Source organism: Thermobia domestica, chromosome 8 (genome assembly GCF_964235325.1).
Source record: "Thermobia domestica chromosome 8, izTheDome1.hap1.1, whole genome shotgun sequence".
Classification (NCBI taxonomy): Eukaryota; Metazoa; Arthropoda; class Insecta; order Zygentoma; family Lepismatidae; genus Thermobia; species Thermobia domestica.
In genome coordinates, this window is record NC_137461.1 from 106,780,172 (window position 1) to 106,805,685 (window position 25,514).

A 25,514-nucleotide genomic window follows, 5' to 3' on the forward strand; every position below is an offset into this window, starting at 1 on the left:
TTGAAGTTTGTATAGTATCCTTGGGAAATTTCGAAAATATTCGCAGAAGAGGAAAATATTTTTCCCGCCCTTAGTATTAAAGCTAGGAGATTGGTATTTGACACAAGTAATTAGTACCATAAGTAATATTTTTTAAAGTGATTTCCAGATCTCTATGTTAACCCAGAGCCGCGCCAGAGGGCCCCAAATCGGGAAAAAGGGACTTTTTCTGCAAAAATCCTATTTTCCTCACTTGTAACTCCTTAGGAACGTCCTAGGGACATGCGGGTGATACCATCTAAAAGCCTGCTCTATTCTAAAGAGAACGACGTATGTATCATCATCCTACGATAATTAGGGACGTGTCAAGAAATTTTTGAAATTTATATAGGGTATTCTGGGACATTCTGGGAATATTCGCAAAAGAGGAAAATATTTTTTCCGTCTTTAATGTCGAAGATAGGAGATTGGTATTTGGCACAAGCAATTAGTACACTACGTAGTATTCTTGAAAGTGATTTCTGGATCTCTATGTTTACTCAGGGCCGCGCCAGAGGGCTCCAAACCGGGAAAAAAGGGATTCTTTCAGCAAAAATCCCTATTTTCCTCAATTTTTCCCTCCTTCGGGACGTCCGAGGGACATGCGGGTGATACCATTTGAAAGGCTACTCCATTATGAACAAAACGACGTATGAACCATAATTTTACGATCATTAGGGACGTGTCAGAATTTTTTTTTTTAATTTGTAGGGTGCATTTTAGGGAATTTTTGGGCGTTTTTTTGATGCTCTCTCAACATGGGTAAAAAAATTTTCCCGTCCTTACTATTCAAGACAGGAAATTCGAATTTGTCACAAGTAATTAGTACACTACGTAGTATTTTTCCTAATTTTTGGAGGTTTGTGCGCAGATCCGGTAGAGCCTCAGGGGGCCTCAAACTTTGAAGTTTTTTTTGGCAAAAAATCCCGATTTTCCCTCAAATAATTCCCTTCTGGTACATCATAGGGACATGTAAGTGGTACTGTTTGAAAGGCTATTCCATTCTGAGAAAAACGAGGTATGAACCATGATCCTACGGCAAATAGGGATGACACTGTCGCTGCTTATCTGAGACTCAAGAAAAACGCCGAAAAAGGCAAGAATTTAAAAGGGTTAAGGCACTTTGAGAGCTCACCTCTACATTTTGAATTTTGGTGAACAACCTGAAGACAATGAAGAATGTCTAAAATGAAGAAAGTGAGCCAGATAGTATCTGCAAAATGCTATTAAATAAATTATTCTTACAGATCGGAAATTTGAGGGTGCAGTTCATGACGTCATACCTGATAGGCACTCAAATTTCTTAACTGCACGAGGTCTTGAAAACAATTATTAATTTAGCTAATAGCTATGTGGTTTTATTTCTAAATTTGAAATTTTCTTCACTGCCTAAGTTGTTCGCTAAAATTCAAGAGTGGAGGAGGGGGGAGTTTCACGATAGAACTATTTGAATACACACTTTTAAAAATTTGACATGTCCGTAGTACATACTATATTAAAATTGTCCCATTTTCTCAGGGATAGATGAGAAAATGTAACATGAAAAAATGTTATTTCGGATGAGTATACATAAATTAACAGTTATAAAAGAAAAAAATTAGCAAAAATAATGAAATTGACTGCAAATCCACACCTAATGTTTGTAACAGAATCTGGTATATTGACATTCACACACACAGTTGAGTTTCAACAAAGAGAAACTCTGTAAAAGCATCGCACTCAACTTCACGCAGACAATAAGCGACACTGTCGTTTAATGTCTTACGTATGTTGCTTCGCATTTTACCCGCTAAATGTCACCGAGGATAACGTAGTGGTGACTGCAGTTGTCCAAAGCGAACGTACTTTATTATACTTGTACAAAGAGAAAATAAATAATGACAACACAATAGCTGCAAGTACTTACAGATATTACTGTCCTACAATATGGGTATGCATTCCATGCTTCTTCATGGATTTCTAGAGAATTCTTTGGTGCTAACAAACGTATAAATCCTGGAACTTTACTGAAAAACAAGGAAAGAAAGTGTCAAATAGTGTGAAGCAATAAGTATGAAAATTATCTATCTTACTATATAAGAACTGAAGTACATTATTATTTTCAAAACTGGCTTGGTAACCATAATGGAGTACAATGAGTTCCGAACACTAGATCTTAAAATAAATAAATAAATAATAATAATAATAATCATAATAAAACATGGAATTGCCTCGAACAGCGACCTCAGTGCTCACAAATAACAGTGCATCAATTATTGGAGAGGTGGGTTTAAAATTAATGAGAAACGTATCTTTAAGCCAACATGATCTGAGATATTCACACCAAACCAACATTATAAATATCAACTGTATACAATGGACGGGATTAGTTCTTGTCCGTGAGATTTGCAAAAACCTATATTAAGTACGTTTACACGTAACACCAACACAACGTTCGCAGTTCTTCGCACGGGAAGAATAGGTTTATGGAAATAATTGAATCTCCTTTCCCCTTAGGATACATATTTCAATGAAAGTGTAAAGGTAAAAATAAAGAAGATACTCTACTTTTGGCATAAATTTTGAAATATCCTGCTCCCTTAAAATACGCCCTGTAATCAAACTATGACTTTAAAAACAAAGCGTGTGGTAAGCAATGTGTTCTAAAAGTAATTTCAAATGTGTCAGCAGTTTTCTCGACCCCGAAAATTAGGGTCCATGACATTTGGGCGCAAAACCTTTTATCCAAATAGGTCTACCTACCTATATGTCATAGTGAATTTCATAACTAAAGAACGGGTATTTAGGCACCGGAAATTTCGAGATACTTCCACAAATAATTTTGCAAAAAATAAAAAATAACATATTGAACACAGCAAAGTTTCTTCACGTCATGCACAACTTGCCTCTACTAGCTGAAAAGAAACAAGAAGGAACTGCAGCAGACTCTCGACTATCCGAGTCGCGATATCCGTACTCCGTACCATGTGGCTTAGTTTTTTTTTTTTTTTTTTAATTCTTTTTAATAAAATAAGACATATGTAATAAAGAAATGTAATTTGTGTAAAATAAACGCACTTTATTGTTTCATACTGTACTGTGTACTTGATTTTTTTTAGTCAGACATTATAGAATTTATCTTAAAATGTGTACAATACTGTACATATTTTCATTTTTGCGCTTTCATTTTCTATAGTAAATTATTAAAACGCACGGTACAAGAAAAACAGCATTATTTCCAATAAGGATATGGAATTTGTAAGACAGAGTTCTCAATTATCATAGTTAAGAACGAACACAACGCCGAAGCAGCTCATCGTGAACTGCAATCGGAGCTTCAAAATGGGTCATCCATCGATTAGGTGCTTTTTTGATGCACTTAGGACACACACACACACACACACACACACACACACACACACACATATATATATATATATATATATATATATATATATATATATATATACTGTTCTATAATTCGTGGAATTTTCTAGAGCACTGGCAGGAGATGAAGTTTTCACTCTACTACTGTGAAATTTGGCATTCTTCTTGGAAAATGTCTGAATTTTTTAAATTTCAAAAGTAAATAAGAGAAAATCACTCTTTAGTCCTACTTTTGGGGGCGTAAACACAAAAGTTCATTTTCCTTATGGGAGATTCAATATTAAATTTTGCAAGCAGTTTTCTCCAATGATTATTGCTAAGGATTTTGGTACAAATGAGTCTTATTTGATACAAAATGCAATCATCCGCAATGCTAGTGAAGTCTTCTCAAACATTATTTTGGGTAAGGCTCCGCCTTTGGGGAGCAAGGGGGGATAAAAAGTGGGTGGAGTGTTACCAAAATCCCAAATTTTGTTTTGGGAACGCCAGTAAGCCTAAGATTAATCACAAATGCCACGGAACTAATATCCTGATGCTCCTTGCATGTGGCTGTAACATATATGGGGCTACAGCCCCGCATCGAAAAGTCACATTGAAAAATCAGCGTAATTATTTTTTGCACGGACATACGGGTAAAAACTATTTTGTTTTTGTCAATAAATGTGAAATTTGTTGTTATTGTAGTAGAAAGGTAAGGTTTTGAAATCTGAAATGTTATTTTGGTAACGCACCACCTGAGGAAGGGGGGAGAAGGACACAGGGTGCGTAGCATAAAATAGTAGTCTTTTGTTACACCGCCAGGTTCAGCTCTTAATGCTGCAAACCAACGGGATATGATGTTCAAAAGTGTTTCACTTAATGTAATATCCAGTTCGAGGTGCCAGATTCGAACCAGTTCCTTAGCGATTTGTCTCCTAAGCTATCTTTCCATGTACTTTTTGTGACATCATATGCCACAGATTATATATAGGATGCATATCCGGAGAATTTGGTGGCCACCATAATCTTTGGAAATTCATACTTCGAAACCAGTCCGCTACTCTCCGTGCTCTGTGATACGGCGCATTGTCGTCTTGGAAAATACATGAACTCAAATTAAGAACTGAGAAATAGTCAAGAGATGGTCGTAGTAACTTTCGGTTCAAAATGTCAATGTAATATGCCGCATTAACTTGTTTATTCCAGATTTTAATTCATCCCACTGCACGCAGTAGCACTTGAAGTAACGCATCCCCACAACATGACACTTTCATCAAATTTCCTTCTTTTGGAAACTGACTTTGGCTTCACAGTTTCTTCTTTTTTCATCCAAAATTTCATTCCACTGTCATTTCCAAGAATCATAAACTTCTCCTCATCCAAGAAAATTACGTGCCACCACTGTTCATCACTCCATGCATCGTATCTACTCACGAACACTCTTCTAGCGTTTACTGTTTATCACTTAAAAGTGGGTTCTTTCTTATAGTTTTTTCTTATGTAACGCTTTTTCATTAAATCGTCTGACAACAGTCATCCAGCTTATGTTATAACCTGCGTCAGAATAGATATACGCTGCATTCCATGCCCCTGGAAGCTCTGTCTGATAGTCAAGCGAAAAACATCTCGATCAAATCTTGCTGTTTTCATTTTCTGCCACACCGTTCTCATTCAGAAGACATGCCATGTTCTTCTTGATTCTGAATTATTCAACCAAACATAGTATAATGTATACCAAGAAATTTGGCGATTTGTCTATTTGAGTAGCTCTCAATTCGCAGCGTCAGAATTCGTATTTGTTTACAAGGGCTTTGTGTCACACACTTTTCTCATTTTATTTCGAGTTTCTAGGGACTAATGAGGTTCTCCAACGTCTTAAAATATACTTGATGCACTTCCGTTTACAACTTAAACAAAAGAAACATTCAATAATACGTAATTTTTATTAAAATTTCACTTTACACCGCTCCAGAAAAGCAGACACAACAAGCATTTTAAGTGTCAACCACACTCATATTGAGTATAGACACACCAAATGAAAATAATCTGAATTACTGTAACGCAAAATACCGCTCTGACCCTCCAAGCTTAAAGCTTTTTGGAAACACCAAGTAGATACCAGTACGTCACGGAATGGCTTATTTAAATAAGTATAATGAAACCCTTGTGGTTACTCTAAGTGGTGCCATTTTTGTGACACTTGCATATATAATATCGGGTGTTCTAAAAATGGCGCCTACGGACCACAAAGCATTATTCTACAAGTCGAAATAAAGCAAAAACTATATTTTATATATATATATATATATATATATATATATATATATATATATATATATATATATATATATATATATATATATATATATATATATATATATATATATATATATTTGTATACCTTTCGAATCCTCGTCTGGAGACAAATTCCACTACGAGGCAACGTCGCAAATAAAGAACCATAGATTAGATCTACCAATCTACCAAATAGTTATCTTGATTCTTTCCAGATGGCAACTAAAGTCAATATTGATTTACACTAGCATCACTTACTAGTGTAGTAATCGATTGAACTGCTTGTTGTATTCGTAGAGTAATGTTAACGGCTCCAAGTTAATCTGCGACGTTGTCACATTGTGTAATTTTGGTTTCCCAAAGGCATTGAAGGAGGTCCCGAAGGGCATACCATCACATAACATTTTCGCTTTATGATGAATATTGCTAGGTGGGCACCATTTTTAAAACACCCGATATATACACACTGCCGATTAAAAGTTTCCAGACAGATCAGAAAACCGTAAAATATTAAGTTAGGCTTGTAATGCAGTGTAATTTTGAACAGGATACTTGGCAGTTTACATATACAGTGATAGTTTTAACATCAGAATAGTATACTGACGTTATCCAACAACAAAAATTGGCGAATTCTTTAAATGTTCTTTTCGTCAATAAAACGGCCCTTTGCCGCTATCACACCGATCGGGGCATGCAGTTTGCAGACATTCAAGTGAAATATTATTCCAAGGCAATATGCAGAATGTCAAACATATCATCAGAAGATGCTTCACAGTCTTTTCGTACTCTTCTGTCGAACTCTTCCCAGAGAAGTTCGATGGGGTGAAGATCTGGAGACTAGGAAAGCCATTTCATGATACAACTATCTCCTTCGGCTTGTTTCTTCTTAAAATAATTAGAACAAAGTTTGGACGTGTGCTTCGGATCATTATCCTGCTTAAAATGGCATGATAACCATTTTTGTCCAGATTTTCTTGTATCTTCTAAGTCGAACCAACTCCAGAATTTGCAAAACGCCCTCAGATTATCACAGAACATCATGTTTACTAGTCGGGGTTACGCAATCAGAATGCATCTTCCCTGTAACAGATCACTTTAAACAAACTCGACGTACTTGTCCCAAAAGTTGCAATTTTGACACATCCGCCCGTAACATGCGTTTTCCACTGATCTATTACCCAACTTTTTGTGCTTCGAGGCCCACTAAAGCCTCTTTTGCTTTTTCCTCGCCGCAGCAATGGTTTCTGCACAGCAACTTTTTCCCAGAGTCCAGCTACTCTCAAACGTCTTTCATAGTAATAAAAAAAATTTGCAAGGCGACTACGATTAAATTCTGATCCGAGTTCCGATGCAGCAAGGTTCCTATTTCTTTGCTAGACATTACAATAGTACGATCTTCTGCACGTGACGTAATACGAGGCCTTCCAGTTCGCTTTTTGTCCATGTTATTGGGTTTTCGCTGAAAACGTTTGCTGGAATCACGAACAGTAAATGGAGTCAATTTCAGTTTGGAAGCAGTTTGACAAATCGGAAAGTGTGCATATGAAGTGCAAGGACTTCACCACTTGTCTACACTTAAAACCTTACTTCTGTTCATGATTTCGAACAATCTCAGCTAACACTCAGAAAAAGCAAAAAGAAAAGGGGGGGAAAAAAAAGGGCCACAAAAGCACTGTTCAAGACGTGACCATACTGCATCTTATAATATTGTTCACTAATAATGAAAACTTCCGACATTATTTATGTCTAATAAGGCACATCTACCACTATTGTACTCCAGGGATTTCTATCAAAAGAAATTAATTGGTAACATTTAACATACTTCAATCAGGCAAGTTATTTCATGAGTTTGATCACGTTATTTTTATTTAAAACCATCTTTCTTTTCAGCTAGATATAAATATACTGCAAAAGGGTGAGACTTCTATTATCCTCCTGAGACATTATAGACTTACACAAATATAATATTTCGAATTGGTAGCTTTCCCTATCGAGAATATATTGATTAGTTCGTTGAAATGTAAGTTCAAGCGTCTGCCTTTTGACCGGCTGTGTATATACATACATACATTCATACACACACACACACACACACACACACACACATTATATATATATATATATATATATATATATATATATATATATATATATATATATATATATATATATATATATATATATATATATATTCAAATTTCCAACATAGATGAGGTTCGGGCCTAGGAAATTCTTTTATCATTTCACTTTGACGGTAGAACTCATGGGAGGGTGAGATATTTAAAAATTATCGAAAATGACCGATATTAGTGTCGAATCCATAGTTTTCTGAATCGTTGAGATGAACAGTGACACTTCCGATGCTGTTTAAATCCAAATTCAATGTCCTGCAACTTGGGGTGATATATATATGATTGAATGAAAATGGTCGATATTAGTGTCGAATCCATAGTTTTCGGGGTTGCTGAGACGAACAGTGATACTTCTGATGACATTTAAATCCAAATTCAGCTATGTCCAACATAAAACATACTCTTCTTGTGCGAGGAACGGGTATTTTGCTCGTATAAAATATTTATGGGAGTATGAAAAACCAGTCGCCCTGGGAATTATACTTTAAAAACTCACCCTTAGAGCAAACTACTCCTTACGGATTGTTTTAAGAGAAAATACTTGCGCCGCAGCTTAGAATTATTAATGAAATATTTATTTACCAGATATGAACATTGCCTACGTAGTTTTTGGGAACACCTTCCCAAAACAAAAACCTCAAAAGTAAACTACCTTTTGTTGTTTTCCAGAAGAAATGTTCACATTACATTGTGTAGAGTTGTTAATGAAATATAAACATAACTGTTGGAGCCGCTTCTGTGAAAATCGTAAAAAATCCCAAGAGTTAACTACCTATTCCTTTTCCTTGATAAATTACTTACGTCACATTATAGGGTTGTTAATAAAATATTGACTTATGAATTATCAACGGATTTCACATCCAAATAGCACTTTTCAGCATGAAAGGGTCACGAAATGTGTAAATCTGTTGAAATATAGAATTATATTTTTCGACGATCAATTTTTTCTCCTATTGTAGCTCGAATGTACTAAGACCTTGAGGAAATAAAATGCATCCATTTTGGCTAGACTGAGTTGACACAAGACATGATCGAATCAAATTATGTTTCTGCCCCGATGAATTTCCGAGTTTCTTACAAGATACATTAGTTATTACTAGAGACCGGGTGTTTAGGCACTAAAAACCTGGAAAATAGGCAGGCAAATAGGCACTTAAAATTTAAAAAATAGGCAGTAAAATAGGCACTAAAATGTAACTCGAAATAATGAAGATAAATAATCAATACCATTAAAAAATAGATTCAAGTCATAGATAATGTTCAAAGAATATAGAAACATACTTGTTTGTTAAATAATATTTTCTTTTACTGTATATACAAAAACGAGGCATGCTATGCATTGCACATACTGGGTGAATCTGAAAGATGTGCACATACTTCGGGAGGTGAATCGTGACATGAAAAGAAGACAAAAAGTGCTGTTGCATGTTGTCGAATTCTGCGTCGTGTTCGAGTGACAGGGGTGCCAAATTGGAATCGAAATCGAATCCTGACAATTGGAACGGGACATAAAGGTGCTCACACACTTCAAATGATGATTCGTGAAATTCAAGAGGACTTTTATCTTCTTTTCATGTCACGAATCACCTCCCGAAGTATGTGAACATCTTTGTTCATCCTGTATATATATATTGTAACGTACAACGAGCTTGTGTTTACAAACACATAATATAAGTAAATATGTGTGTATTATGTTACGTAAATTATGTATTTTTCCAATGAAGGCTTATTTTGAAGAAAATGCATAGAATAGGCAATATTAGGCAATAAAGCAATTATTTAGGCAGTAAAGGTCGAAATAGGCAAAATAGGCAAAATAAAATTGGCTTAAATCGAAACTATAATCCCCCATATAAACTTTAAAACGTTATTTTTGATCATATCTTTAATATTAAAGAATAGGCATTTTGCCTAACATCCGGTCTCTAGTTATTACATTTGCTGGTCAAAGGGAAAAGATTTTCAGCCCTGACCAAGATTACTATTTATGTTTATATAATAATTTTGTAGTAAGTTCCTTAATCAAATAACAATGCCATCCATATGTCAGTCATAAATACAAGATTTTGTCAGTCAACCCAAGAAGCGAGAAAAGCTTCCCTTGGAACAGCTATTATAAAAGTGGGAAACATTAGATGAATTATTTTTAGCTCGCTTTTATGTGGTATACATGAGCCATTAACAGTCCATTTCGCGATGTTTCTGTATAAAGCATGAGCATTTCTCGGTTGGTAGAAATGAACATTCGATGCCTTTCGAAATACATGTTGATTTATAGAGCCGTTTTCAGTCTTAAAACAAGGCCTAAGATATTGAAAAAAGAAAAATCAATTGTTAATATTTCATATTTTACGAAATATTCTTTCCTATTATAATCTCGCAAAGTAAAAAAAAAAAAAAAAAAAAAAAAAAAAAAAAAAAAAAAAAACTTCATACTGCATATAGAGGTTACAACTAATTTCCCCATGTAGGTATAACTTTAAAACGTTTCATCAAAGTTTCTGTTTACATGTCATTTAATTGAGTCTATGATTCCTTCGTGTTAGAAGAGAGAGAGGCGTTAAAAATTTATTGAACAACATTCAATACAACTAGAAGTATAATACTCTCGTAATCGATTATGCCAGATTCTGAGCCGAAATATTTATTCTATATCTTTTTCATGAGAGCTGTCAAACTTGGACGATCATAACTGTCAGGGAACGAAACGACAAAATAATTATTCAATGAAATGTTTACTTTAACGCTCGTGTTTATGCCATGTAGGCCAAAGTAGACATGATAAAGCAAATGAATTATGACGAAAAGAACTGTTAAATGAAGAGTGAGAAAGAAGCACGGAAACTCGTGAAAACATACGGGCGGACACAATGTTCTCCACCAGCATATGGCATAGGGTCAAATCAGCGATATTTCGCAGCAGAAATGAATACCGTACCTCGGGGTGTTTGGTTAAAACTTGGGAAGATTGCAGATAATGTCAAAGAAGCAATTTGAACAATTGAACGTCAAGAAATTCGTGTGTTCTGAGCTAGTAACAATTAAAACTCTCGAAATGAATAAAGAATGACCCATAACTGGAGACGAATTGCTGGATCAAGATCCTGTCAAAGAAAATATAGAATACTTTCTATACCTGCTGTTAGACCTGTGGGATTCATGGATGGTATGTAAGGGCGGGCGGTGCAAGAGTAACCCCATAGGAAAGTAAGATAGATGAATGAGTGAATATGATTCAATGGGAGGAGGGGCATCAGCAGTGAGGCTATAATGACCCTGTCACGATATGGCCAATGACCGACACTAGCTGTACATTAAAAATTCAAAATAAAACTTTTAAAAAAGTTGTTCAAACTAAAGTACTAAAAAAGACATTAAAACAAAAAAATACAACAGAGGTCGTAGAAAAACTAGAAAAATACAATACAAAATACATAACAAGAAAATAATTTTTAAAAACAGGAGTTACCGTATCACAAAAAGATTTTTTTTTTCTCAGAGCGCGTTAGCTATCCCAATTTCACAACAAAAGTGAGAATCAGGTCACTAAAGCCAACGTTATCTTCCAGGACCTAAGATTTTCAGGCATTCTCTGAGATCTGAGTATTCTGGGAATTCTATACGTGTATATCGAATACTCAGTGCCATGATACAATCATCGCAATACGGACAGTTAGCGATACGCACTAATAAGAATGCGTGAGATGTGAGTATCCAATACATAAGTGTGTCACTATCACTTCACCTTAGCGACTAGTACTGATGATGTCTGCCAACTGCTCAAAGGTTTAACTGAGTGGAGGTTATTAGGTTATTTTCGTTCCATTCCGCTTGCCAGTGAGAGTGCATCCGTTGGAGAAATTAGCTATTAAGATCACAGCAGAGAAGAGAATGCTCTAGTTTAACCCTGCCAATGTGCTGTTCTTGGGTGCTGTGTCAGTACGTTCGTTCCTTCGATACAGACAACGATGTAACCCCATTACCTGATGGTAACTCACAAGAATCTCTTGAACTAGGTCGTGTTTACGTGTTTATTAAAGACATCCTGCAGGCTTATAATAACGCTTTGTAAATCAATGCAGGTAAGTACATGACGTAGCGAAAGCTTAAGAGCATGGTCGAGGGCACGCCTTATTGCTACCAGTTCAGCAGTAAATACTAAACACATGCGATGCACACTAAATTCTGAGCTGTCCGTGACGAAGGCACAACCAACTGAATTATTTCGATTGGAGCTTTTGTATACATACATTAAAATCGGGGTACTGCTCTAGTAACGCGCCGAACTCCTGAAGAAATTTCTGGTTGCTAATGTGCTTTTCACCGTGTAATTGTCAATTGAAGAGTAAGCACCCATGATGGAAGAGAGCACAAACATATAGCACGCAAAGAGATGACCACTTAAATTCGTCAGCGGCTTGTAAACATGGACATACCATGGGCGCGTAGCTCAAAGCTGTGCCGCATAATGGTCGTAAATCTAGCCACCACGCAACGGAAAGTGGCAGACGTCAGGAATACAATGCACATGGGCTGTGTCATTTCGGAGAATTTCACAACAACAGGCTAATGATAGTTCATTTGCTTCTGCATAAAGGCTAGAAACAGGACTAGTGTGAAAGACCCTAGTAGCTAGCCGAATACCCCAGGTGATGAACAGTGCCAAGTTGTTTCAGCAGGGAGTAACGAGCAGACGAGTACGCAACATAACCATAGTCTAACTTGGACCAAATTAGACAACGATATATAATCGTAACAGAACACGTTCAGGGCCCTGGATGACACAAAAAGTACACCAAACAAATTCAGAGCTCTGGGATTATAATATTTAAGATTATAAATGTGTGGAAGAACTAGAGCCTAATGCCATCGTAGTGAAACGTTTCCTCCGACCAGATGCGACTAAATAGCTGCAACAATGCAACCTGTGGTTTGCGTGAGACGTTGCACAAGTCTTAAGATATATAATCAATCTTTGGAAGTGTTGGACGACTCCCATTAAACAGTTGAATTCGAGAGCCGTGAAAGGGATCATAATCTTCAGTATTGGTGCTACGGAAATTTAAAGATTTTCCCTCGATACGAGTAACGATTAAATTCGACCGGATAGTGTGCACAGAGACTTTAAAAAAAAAAAAAATGTCGACCCAATATATTGGCTCTCTGTGGGCATGTTCAAGAAAAACTCAAAACTCTGGAGCCAGCACTTCTGAATCGCAAAGGGATCCTCCATTACAGAACAACGCTAAGCCCCACATGGCTAGGATGACCCGGGACACCATTCTAGGCCTTGGATGGAAAACTATTGTATCCGCCATACTCCCCGGACATTGCACCGTCCGATTATCACCTGTTCCATTCCTTGGACAATCACCTTAGAAGACACCAGTTCAAATCCACAGAAGAAGTGCTAAACGCACTTGATATCTTCTACGCTTTACGGCCCACCAAGTTCTACTACGATGGAATCCATGGCCTTCCAGAACGTTGGTAGAAGGTCGTCGATGCTGATGGGGACTATTTTTGATCTTCCAGGTAGGTCTTAGGTGACATATCGTTGTTCGAAGTCGGTGGATAAAAAAGTGACAATTTTCTTGGTTACCTTCATACTTTTAACGTACATGTTGGTCTTTCAATTTTAGGTTAATCATCTTTTTAAATGGCGTTTAGGAGATCCCAACATGAAATTACTCCTCAATGCCATTCAGTAGCCGGTGAAGTTCTATTGATATGATGACCGATCCAATGCTATCTACTTGAATCAGCTCTGCAGTTTCTTTCTCATAATGTTTCCTTTAGTCATAAGCAGGGTTTGAAAAAACCCGGGTATTTTTGAAAAAACCCAACCCACCTGGGCCCATGTGGGTTTCTTCGGGTATTTTCGGGTTTTATTGGGTTTTTTCGGGTTTAATTGGGTTTTTTCGAAATATTTCAATCTCTTTGGGGTAAAAATGTTAAAATATGATTTACATTTCATGTGTGTCATTGTCAGAACTTGCAACAACTTTCTATTCACTACTGTTTTCAAAGAATTGCCGCCATTTTGAAATTTTATATTGGATCTCCGAAAAAATCTATACAGCAAATTTAGAATGTCTTGTGCTTCTGCCCTCAAAATATCAACTTAAAAAGTCCGAAAATTGCACCTTGTAGCATGGATACCCGCTATTTTAAAAAATAGCTGCCATTTTGAAACTTTAGGCCGCCAAAATATGTACAGCTAATTTAGTCTCTCGTGCTTCTACTTTGAAAATTTCAACTTGAAAGACCTAAAGGTGCGCTTTGTAGCGTGGATATCAGCAGCGGCGGAAATTTGTCTTCAACATTGGGGGAGACGGGTAAGACGGTATATATACATGGTGGTAGGTAACTCCACCGACAAACTTTGGGAGGTGATTCCTTATATGAAACGAAAGATAAAAGTTCTGATAAACATAGGTCGAGAAACGTCTCCTTTCAAAGTTATGAACCGCCGAAAATTCGAAAAATCATGTTTCGAAAGCTCTGCCTTAGAAACTATAGGACCTATCCCAAGCGGTTTAAGGAATTACACAGGAACTAGTATGCGATCTATCTAAATATCCATGTTTTAACATCCTCCGTTATCGGCGAAACGAACGCGCCATTAGTACTTAAAGGATTATCCCTATACCTCAACTTCCTTTTTACAGTTCGTTTTGCCGATAACGGACCACGGTAGAACATGGATATTTAGATAGAGCGCATACTAGTTCCCTTGTAATTCCTTAAACCGCTTGGGATAGGTCGTGTAGTTTCTAACACAGAGCGTTTCGAAACGTGAATTTTCGAATTTTCGGCGACTCATAACTCTGAAAGGAGAAGTTTTTCATCCCATGTTTATTACAACTTTTTTCTTTCATTTCATATAAGGAATCGCCTCCCGAAGTTTGTCGGTGGAGTTACCTACCACCCTGTATATATATATATATATATGCGATGTACAAAATATTTACGAAGGCGAAAAACAATACTGAGGAGAATTACCCATGTCGGTCCCGGCGTCCTCCACAGGGGACATAAAATATGACGATATTATTATTGCTTTACAACTTTAAAATCAGACTGGTAACATTGAAAACTGTTTGGATGATCCAAATATGATCATTCCCTGTAAACAGTTTTCAATGTTGCCAGTCTGATTTTAAAGTTGTAAAGCAATAATAATATCGTCATATTTTGTCCCCTTTGTGGGACTCCGGGACAACATGGGTAGGGGATCAGAGTTGTCTTCAACACTGGGAGACGGTCAGATTTGAGGCTTATTCTGGGAGGTATCAATTTCATCTCACTTTCCTTTGTGACAGTTGAACACAAATCATCACATTTCTTCCTAAAAGACACATTTCCAATCGGATTATTGAGGGGGACAGTTCCAAGATTGTAGGGGATATGTTCCCATCATCCCCCCGGGATTTTCGCCAGTGGACATCAGCTATTTTTAAAAAAAGCGCGCCATTTTGTAATTTTACGTTAGTATGCTGCCAAAATCTAAACAGAAAATTTAGAGTGTCTCTGGTTTGTATCCTGAAAATTTAAAAGACCGAAAGTTGAACATTGTGTGGTAAAGGCAGACAAACTAACAAATGTAGATCGAGTCATCCTAGGAGCTTCAGTGACGTTCGCCAAATATGAATACCAAATAGCTATATTAATTTAAAACAGACATGATTCATCAAAATGTCTTAAATATTCTATTTTTCTGTCTATTTTGTTTATTTTTCAACATAAAATAAATGGTCATATTGTTGAAGTTCACTTTCGATCCTTTGTGGGTTCAATTGCGGGAATTTCCCGAACACTTCTTTCACGGCGGGTTTTCCCTGAAAATGCAGCTTGCTTCACTGTACATCGAAACTTCCATTAATACTGAAGTTTGAATGCAGCACTTGAAATAGTAAGCGTTACGTAGTCTCCGGAGCTCCGAGCATTAAGCTTCTTAATTTTGACAAGAATTTTTACGTTACTGCTAGTGTTGATTCTACAGAATGCTTATTTGAAGGCTAGCAACAAATGACTGAACTTAAATGTTGTTGGAAAACCAAATTTTACTGAATACTTTTGTTACCATCAAAGGTAAGAAATAATACTAATAGTTTTACTAATGTATTTACATATTTACTGTTAGTACCGGCACCTATGACCTTAAACCCGTCAACGTATGAGCTATAACGTCCCTCGGCGGCGCCGAATCAGGAAACACACTATTCACGGAAAGTATTTTCTAAAATATACAATCGCTTACTTTACTTCGAATAGGCTATAAGCATAATCGGCACATTAATTTGTTCTACAATTATCTCAAGCTAAGGTGAGGTTTTTTATTTATTTATTTATTTAGTTATTCATTCAGTGCATTTAGAGCTTTATAAAGTTCTTATGTTGAATATTGTTGTCTATCTGAACATGAAAGCGTATAATTCGCCCAAAGAAAGTTTAAAATCTAATAAAAATAACTTTCAATGTGATCACCTTAGTTATACCAATAATACACTAACAAAAAAGTCAAAAACCCAGGTGGGTTTTAAGATGGGTTTTTTCAGGTGGGTCCAACCCGAAAAAACCCGGTGGGTTTTTTCGGGCTGGGCCCACTTGGGCAAACCCTGGTCATAAGTGTCATTTTGTAGTTTCCGAACGTCTTTAACTTGTCCTGTGGTATAGGTGATATATAACTTTGTTTATAACAAAACCTGACAGGCCCTTAATGCTACTCGGACGGTTAGATCAGATGAGAAAATATAGGACTACAGGAATCGCGAAAACAGTCTTTATCACATTCTTTTTAGAAGACTGAACTTCGATCTCATCACGTCAGATTTGGACTTCTTACAAACGGGTGAACCAGGATGCGAAATTAGATAGTTTAGTCGTATTTTTTTTTTAATTAATTATTTAAAAAAAATTAAAACTGCAGTAGAAACGTATATAAGAGGGATCAAAAGGGATTAAAATGTGGCTCCGGAAAAAATGAAAAAAAAAATAAAATGAAGTTACCGTGATAAAGGACCTGGACAATTACAGAAGAAGCACTTTGATATGATGACCCACAATCCGAAAATGCATGAATAGAGTGTTACAAACTATTATAGTGCTTAGGAGGGCGGTGGAATTTTACTGCAGATGCGGTCTCGCATAGGTTTAAAGACAATTGTGAGAAGATGAATCTTGGAGCAAGCATTTTCTATGTGAAATACAACTAAGCGAAATAGGACTACAGTTGCAGTTAATTATGCAACGTCTGTATCGAAGGCATAGAAGGTCGCAATGCATTTGAGCAGATGGCAAAGAAAGAAGCTACCCACCTATCCACGCAAAATCGAGAAGAATTCGTATCTAATTAGACAAAATATAGCACATTCACAACAGATGCTCAAAACAGCACTTCCTAACTTTGATACAGGTATAGACAGGATCGTCGCAGTAAACTCTATCGTATCCACTCGAAGAAACCTAGTGTAATTCTGATTGTCACAGTTAGCGGGGATTCGTATAAGAAGCCTGCGTTCTCAATAAGTGTTTCGTTGGCAAGACTATTTACGTAGCTACAAAACAAAAATACCAAGTTAAGTCAGATCAGGAAAATGTGCCGGCCAAGGAACAAGATTTCTTCATCCGTTTCACATATTATCCACGAACAGCAGTTGCAAAGCTGACTGGGGGCACCTTATGTTGAACTTACATAAAATGACACCCTCTACTATTTCAGGGAGCATGTACAAACACTACACACACTGGTGCAATGAAGTTAGTATGCAGATTGCCACGCTCTACCCAGTTAATAAGAAGATGAAACAATCAGAACAACGGAATGACAGCCAGTGAACCACCATATACATAATATAGGGTCTCTTCCCTCTTTACGCTATGCCTCAACCAAACTTTTTCGCCTAGACATATTTTGTCAAAATTGTTCTCGTAGTTAGAAAATCCGCACTCCGAATAATCTAGTTTCCTGTAGTTGCAAATATTGTAGAATTTTTTTTAAAGTATACGAGTATTATGTAGCACTCTATGTTACATCGAAAATATGTTGTAAATTAATAATGTAATTAATAAATATTGCTAGTTTGTTAGCTTTGATATATACTGAGTATGGATCAAATATAACAAATTTTCATTTACAACTGCATGGCTTTGAGAAGAACTTATCAATATGTATGACGCATTATGTTATTTCAAGTGTGATCTTCAATCAAAAATACATTTTTACTCATTATGGGGCCTTCAAAATAATTTCAATACATCTCAATAAAAAAGTGCATGATCGACGAAAAACCATCAAGGATATAACAGAAAACAAGATTGTCATAACATAAAATTCTGTATATTAACAAAATATTAACAACAAATAACTGCAAGAAAGTACCCGATGTTAGCTCTTATAAAAACGGCGACAAAGTTGATAACTTATAACCAATATTTAACTTTCGTATACACTGAAGTTCAAGATTGACATTTGACGATGGAGACATTGGGTTCACCGCTAGGACTCAAATTAATCGAAGTAAGGAACTGTAACATAAGGAATCTCGATCCACAAAGAAGTCCAGGGTAATGACATTAGCAGGCAAAACTAGGCTGTTCTGTTTCTATTATAAAGACCAAGGTGTTGTGCTGGCAAATAATCTGCAGGAAGGCACCACATTACTCAAAAATTGATGTAATTATTAGTGGTGGGCACAAAAACCGGGTTTTCGGTTTTTAGAAAAACCGAAACCGGTTTTTGAAAATTGTGACAACCGGTTTTCTTCAAATCCGGTTCGGTTTTTGCCGGATCCGGTTTCGGTTTTCTTCAAAACCGGTTGTTTTTTTAAATTGGTTCTACTTCCGGAAATCAATTCCGCTTCAACAGAAATATTTTGTGTGTTTTCCAAAAGTTTTCATCGAAACCAGTCTGTGAAAACCGAACCGGTTTTGAAGAAAACCGAAACCGGTTTCGGTGAAAAATCGAACCGGTTTTTGGAGAAAACCGAAAGGTTTTTTATAGAAACCGGTGTCCGGTTTTTATAAAAACCGGTTTTGGCCATCCCTAGTAATTACAGAAATACATGCTGAAGATGCAATGTAGTGAAATACAGAAGGCGGTGTGCTTCTTCATGACAATGCACTATCATTTTTGCCTTTCAACGACTAAAAACGCGTCCTAAAGCGGAAAGAACGCCTGGGTAAGAAGTCATATTGCACCTGATAATGACATTATAGAAATCACAATTCAGTAGTTTGCAGAGGCGGAACCCTTTCAAAAAGCGGTAGAAATATTGGAATTATTGTAGGATTCGAGTTTCGCATTTCTTTCATCACCGAGGATATATAAGACATGGATCTACAGTTTAAGGTGGAATCCGAATCATCAACGCGTCCAAATTTCAAGACTCCCAGTGGGAACTGAACCCAGGAACTCGTACACCAAAAGCGTGTGCACTTTAGCTACTAGGCCTGTGGGAAAGGCTAGAAATGCTAAACTTCGTAGAGACTAAGTACACCAATCTTCAAGGAGACATACTGAAAATAAAGAATACTGCATTTATTAATTACTTGTTTGGTCTTGGATGGAGAATAGCGATCATTATCGTGAAATCTGACAGTTACTGCAGTACATGCTTTGACCCTCCGCCCCCCCAAAAATGTTCTATATTTCATTAGAGTCTTCAACAATGGCGGAATATTTCCTGTGGTTGATCTATCAAATAAACAAGGACAATGGAATACAAAGCTTAGGTTATTCGCCCTTTGTTAGAAAATATCGATACATGGTACCCCTGATATTCTACAGTCAATAATATCAACTCTAAATCGTCGTATCTTTCAAAGAAAGGAACAGTTCGTGAGTGAAGTTTTACAGCCGTTTCAGCAAGAGACGGGACAAACAATTTAAAGTGGGATCCGAACTACCACTAGGTTTTGTATTCGAGGCAAGCATCCTCAACGGTAGTCGAATCCAAGTCCATGCATACAGAGGGAACGTGCGATAGCCAATCGGCTACAAACGGGTATAAAAAGGGCAGTGATTTACATTCTTCTCACTCGATATTGGAGAAATATTGAATTGGAAATTAGTTCAATACGTATATTAAAAAAAATGTAAAACCATATAATTCGTGGAAACAACTGACTGTCAATAAAATAATACAATGCAAAGAACCCAGCAAAATATGAGACAGTTACTTCTTAAAAAAGTTCTCAGTGTACAGTACGTAAAGACAAATTTCCAATATTACGCTAAAGAATTTTGGAAATGTTCAATATTCAACTGCTATATACAACCCTTTCCAATATATGTATACAAATTTACAGAATTTTATACGACAGTTGCATATTGCACCTATATAGCTTCCTTTGAAAACTATTATCAAATTTACAATTCAATTAAACGGAATAAAATAAAATGTTAAAAAAACATGTGATTTTTTTTTTTTACCCTTTCACTATGTATGTCTCTCTTCATAGTATACAGGAGCTACATAATAAAAAATAAATTAAAAAATGGAATTATTATCGTCAACAAAACTCAACTTCATTACTTTAATTCTTTTATACTGATATTTCGGATGTGTGAAAATGTAACTATTAGAACTACCTTTGTAACGCGGATTGAAATCTGATTGGAACCAAAGCGCCGTTGTGTCTGGCTTATACGGGGGTGTTCCTGGACCTGCTAGCAAATTAATCAATACTGTCGCGCACCAGGCCGCTTAGCTTGGCCCACAGACCTAGATTCGTACATACAAAGTTTGACAAAGGCATCAACACAAATCTTTGCAGATTCCCTTCTTTCTGAATTAACTCGCTGTTATCTGAAGAGGAAAAAAAGTGGTGTATGCTCTTTTCCTTCACACATACCATAAAATAGTTCGTATAATGAATGTTACACATACTGGTGATTATTCAGAGCTAGGTGACCTATTTTTAAAAACAGGTCATCTAATTAGAACGCAGCATGGAAAATAGTAGTTATTGTCTTACTTTCTCATTGTACCTAACCAATAATGCAGACACACACACACACACACACACACACACACACACACACACACACACACACACAAAAAAAAAAAAAAAAAAAAATCATCTGCTATATAAACGTCAAGATCTCGAACAGAACTAAAAATCAATGTTCGGCGGGATTAACAGCAAAGGAGTACTGGAAGGTTCGAGCAAATCCTTCGCAACTTCATTTGTGTTTTTAACCTCTCAACATTGGAAGAAAATCAATACGTGCACATATAAAGTGATAACGGCAATACTAGACAGAACAAATGGTTTTTTTTTTTTTCTTACATTTTGAGCGGATTAAGAAGTCAGGTCCCTACGCTAGCCCTAGTCATGGGCCCTCCCTTATACAGTGAAACCTCTGAACAACGAACATCGACTATTCTATCAGGGCTTGTTTCCATTTTGTACTAAACACAATAATACACTGAGCAAGGCTATGTGATAATATTTAACAGAACACATAATACATATTACATTGTTTTATGTAAGAAAAAAACACTACTTAAATTTTCAACATTGTTTTTCTAAAACTGCATGTTTAGGCATATAATAAATGCATTAGTTGTGAATGTAAATATAAGCTAATATCGAAGTACTACACTCAGCATTCGAACTACAGAGGGATATCCATTCCCGTGAAGAAACGAAAGTATCGCTGAAGGATATATTTATATGGGCTGCAAAATATACTGCATGTGTGGTAATTTCTTTCTCAAGTGTATGTCATTCCGCTGTAAAAATTCCTCAATTTCCATAATAATGAACATTAATTGTGGCCAGAGAAATATTAAGTTCAGTTTGCAACTATTTTATATGGAGGTTCACTAGGTCATTGACATTTTTTGGAAGAAATTTATTTTTTCTTTTTTTAATCTAATGTGCTGCATCATAGATTTACTTTCAAACTGCAGCATTTTCTGTTTTAAATATATATGAACTGAGAACAATTTATATCCGTAATAGAGAAGTGTCTAATAATAGTACATGAACTTCTACCGGGTTAAAAAAAAAAAAGTCTATTCTGTAGATGTCATTAAGGGAAGCTTCACTGTATTACTAATATTGTTAGGTAATTACAACAACATTTCACACCTAATAATTATGTGTAAGAATTTATCTATTAATGTCTGCAATACAATAATTTAAAATCATGAATGTATCCAGTTCTTTAAAATAATGATTTTTTAATAATGATAAAACTAAACCTTACTCGAACTCTTTCCTTCAAGCTTTGTGGATAGCCAACTGATGAATGAAATACATACAATCTTATTTGTTGAGTGAAACTTTAAGGTTTGATCCACACTCTCCTATTTCAATTAATTATTAATTAAGACATCATTACTCATTTACTATCTTTGCAATTTTCAATGCCAATTGTTACAGCATCACACTCAGCTTCTATTGCAGTCTATCATGCAGAAAAATGAAATAAAATTAAATATTTCAGTTTAACGTCCTACGATTATGTCTTTAAGCTCATTATTATTAACATCCAACGATTATGCACCGAAGCTAAGGGAGGTGTTGATGAGAAACGGTAATGGTGGAATGACGGGAGAATCTCGAGAACTCACGCATAGGGCGTTCGTCCACAACAAAGAATGCCGTAACTTGTAGGGGAAGGGGACAACTTTCTTCCCATTTAAACTCCTTGATGTTGGAGAAGGACCCACTTCAAAATGAAACTTTCTTACTCCATACGATACAATAGAAACATGAGTGTATAAATAAAGCATGGAATACTACATTCGTCACAAAAAAAAAAAAAAAAAAAAAAAAAAAAATACAAATGTGATCTGGACTCATTTGAATAAATTATCTACTAATAGACCCCCCCCTCAGGAATAATATATATTTAAGGCTTTTTGTCAACTGTCCTCTCAATTTAACTTGTAAAGCACAGAATGGGCTCACCTTAACATTTCCAAAAGTACTGACAATAACAAGGTACTGCTACCCAATCATCTCAACAAAATATATTTTCTCACGATGAAATGCAAACGTAATCTAGGGCATACTACTGTAAAACGCCAACTGAGACCCCTAGGGGGAAAAGTTTACTAAAATTTTAGCCAGCATATAGTGCGGACCTTGCACATTGTTTCAATCTATCGTGCTAGCGATGTAACAACTAAGAAGAAGTTGAAACTGCAGTACACAAGTTAACCCCGGAGGATACGAACTGATATTGGCGGGTTAAAAAGCTAGCAGAAAGGTAATTTCAGATGGTACAACAAGGTGATATTACTTTGAATTGATAATCAGCTTTTGTAACTTGACGCATAAAGTAAGTGATCAAGGCTAAAGGAGACGGATAATAAGTGGAAGTGAATGGTTATATAAGAACTGGTGCAACGAGAATATGGGAGAAAACAGAAGGCCGAGAAAACCCATGAATACGAATGATGAACTTCGAAATATTGTATTTAGTTGGACCGGATTGGTGATGGTTGAATATGAGATTAATATTCCTTGCAGTACCGAGGCTATACGAGACGTGGACCTAGCTTAATGTGGGATCCGAATCACTGAGTCGCAGCAGGGAATTGAACCCGGATTTCCATCGCCAAAGGTACACACGCTAACTATATACCTCTTAGTTGGAATGGAATTTAACATCTCTTGCCAGCAGCGATGCTATACGAGAAGTGAACATGTAGCTTAATACCACATCCGAAAAACATGAGATCTCACTGGGAACAGAACACGAATCTCACTGTATATAATGAAAACATTTGTCACTATATCTCTCTTTCATCTCTGCATTTAAGATAAAATTGATTTATTAACGCCTGGGCTCACCAAGCGATGCAATCGATGGATATCTTTAGCTTTATGTTCCATGACCCGTTTTTCATAGCCAACAGACACACTAAACAAATGAATGTCGATGGAGTAAAATGAATGTGAAACATCAACAGGATTTCTGACAGGGCTTTTGCAGCTTCAGGATACATTACTTTATTATTATCATTTTAATCAGTTGGGCATGATTGTTACTTGAATGAAACTTACTTTACCACCAAGCAAGCTGATCACCGCAGCCTACCTTGGAATGTTTATCGTTATATTTGTCTACATGAAAATAGTACAGGATTCCTACTAATCTGGAGAAATCTATATCCCTGACTTCTCCCTGACCTTTGGTAGGAAATTCTCTGACTTTCATGACAGGTCTCGGATGGCGTTGACATACAAATAAGAAATAAATAACGGTGAATATTTATATATGAGAACATTTATTCTATAGACAAAAATAATAATCAATTACTCATACGTGCATTCCACTTACTACCCATAAAAATCTGAGCAACATTCCATACTGTGATCATTAATGGTTGGCTAAGCTGAAATAGGTGTACAGTTAATGTTGGCAAAGATATATTTTATAAAATTTCCACGACTTTCCCTGATTTCCAGTCTTTTCCCCTGACTTCCCTCACCAGTAGGAACCCTGTAATATAAATCTCATACTCTGGTGACGTTTGCATTACGTATGAAGCAATGAAATACGTTCTGTAAAAGCAGTATCTCCACCAGAAGAATAATTACATTATAGAAGATCATCCGAGTTCCAGAAATGATTCTTTTAATATGTTCTACGTGTCTATTAGCAAAGATCATTTAATACACTTAGAGATCGCATAATCCAAAAAATAATACGTTCAACTTGGAAACAAAACAGTTTAATGAATTTTCTCCTAGAAATCAATCCTCTAACAGGTGATAGGGAAGAATCACTGGATAACGTTCAACAGTTATACAGGATAAGTAAAAAAAAAAAAAAAAAAAAAAAAAATCCCTGGACAACCTTTTCCGAAACGCGGGTCTGGCCATTCCGATTTCACCATTACACATCAGGATATTTAGGAGTAATTCAAGCTGATGACCACCTTCTTGAAATTCATCAAATTGGATCAAGATTGGATTTTCACTCAGAAAGATCATGTGGTGTACCAAATAAGACTAGAAGGATACTCGGAATCTATGTAAACAGGTTTTACAGGTGTTGTCATTGGAGAATTTAGGATACCAAAGTTCAACAGAATTTGCACTGCTCACGTCCACAAGTTCTTGCAAAGGAAGCTTACATAACAAGCACTGGCGTATGTTCGTGTACAATTACAGGATACAAGTACGTTTGATGTATTGTCCGTAATGCATGCATAATACAGATGAAGACGTTTCAATCAAACTGCACTTATCGGAGAATCTGACATATATCAGAAGACTGCAATATGCGGTGTTGAAGTTAATATCTGTCATACCGACTTTTACACTAATTATAAAATTGCTTCTTTAAGGTCGACCCAGAAGTCAAGAAGATGAGGTCAGATGACCTAGGTAGCCATTCCATTGAACCTCGAGGTCCAATCCAATAACCAGTGAATTGAATATAGAGCCATTCAAGAAACTCCAGTGAAGTTCAACCTGTTTGGAGAACAGAGGAAGATCCTACTTTCATTTACAGGAAAGCACAGACTGATTCTTGTAGCATTTCCGAATACCGCTCAGAGTCGATGAATACCAGTCAATGAGATTGGTATCCCATATATCATGATGCGAATTTTACGGCCACCAGGTCGCCAAAACTATTTTATTTAATGAAAAAGAAGTACAATTAAAAAGGCATCTACCCTTTACTTTGTCTGCCTTCGAATTGCGAAGAAAAAAATGACGACCGAAGTCTCTGATCTAGCTACCTGAAAT

The 25,514-nt window shown here is 36.2% G+C and overlaps 1 protein-coding gene across 3 annotated transcripts in view; it reads right to left on the reverse strand.

The window, feature by feature from the left end:
- vib (phosphatidylinositol transfer protein vib) overlaps positions 1 to 25,514 on the reverse strand; it is a 159,145-nt gene that overhangs the window by 53,341 nt on the left and 80,290 nt on the right. For all 3 annotated transcript variants that reach the window (XM_081768847.1, XM_081768845.1, XM_081768846.1), the window contains exon 4: positions 1,925 to 2,024. In XM_081768847.1, the coding sequence (XP_081624973.1) occupies positions 1,925 to 2,024 (100 nt within the window). The remainder of the gene's footprint in view (positions 1 to 1,924; positions 2,025 to 25,514) is intronic.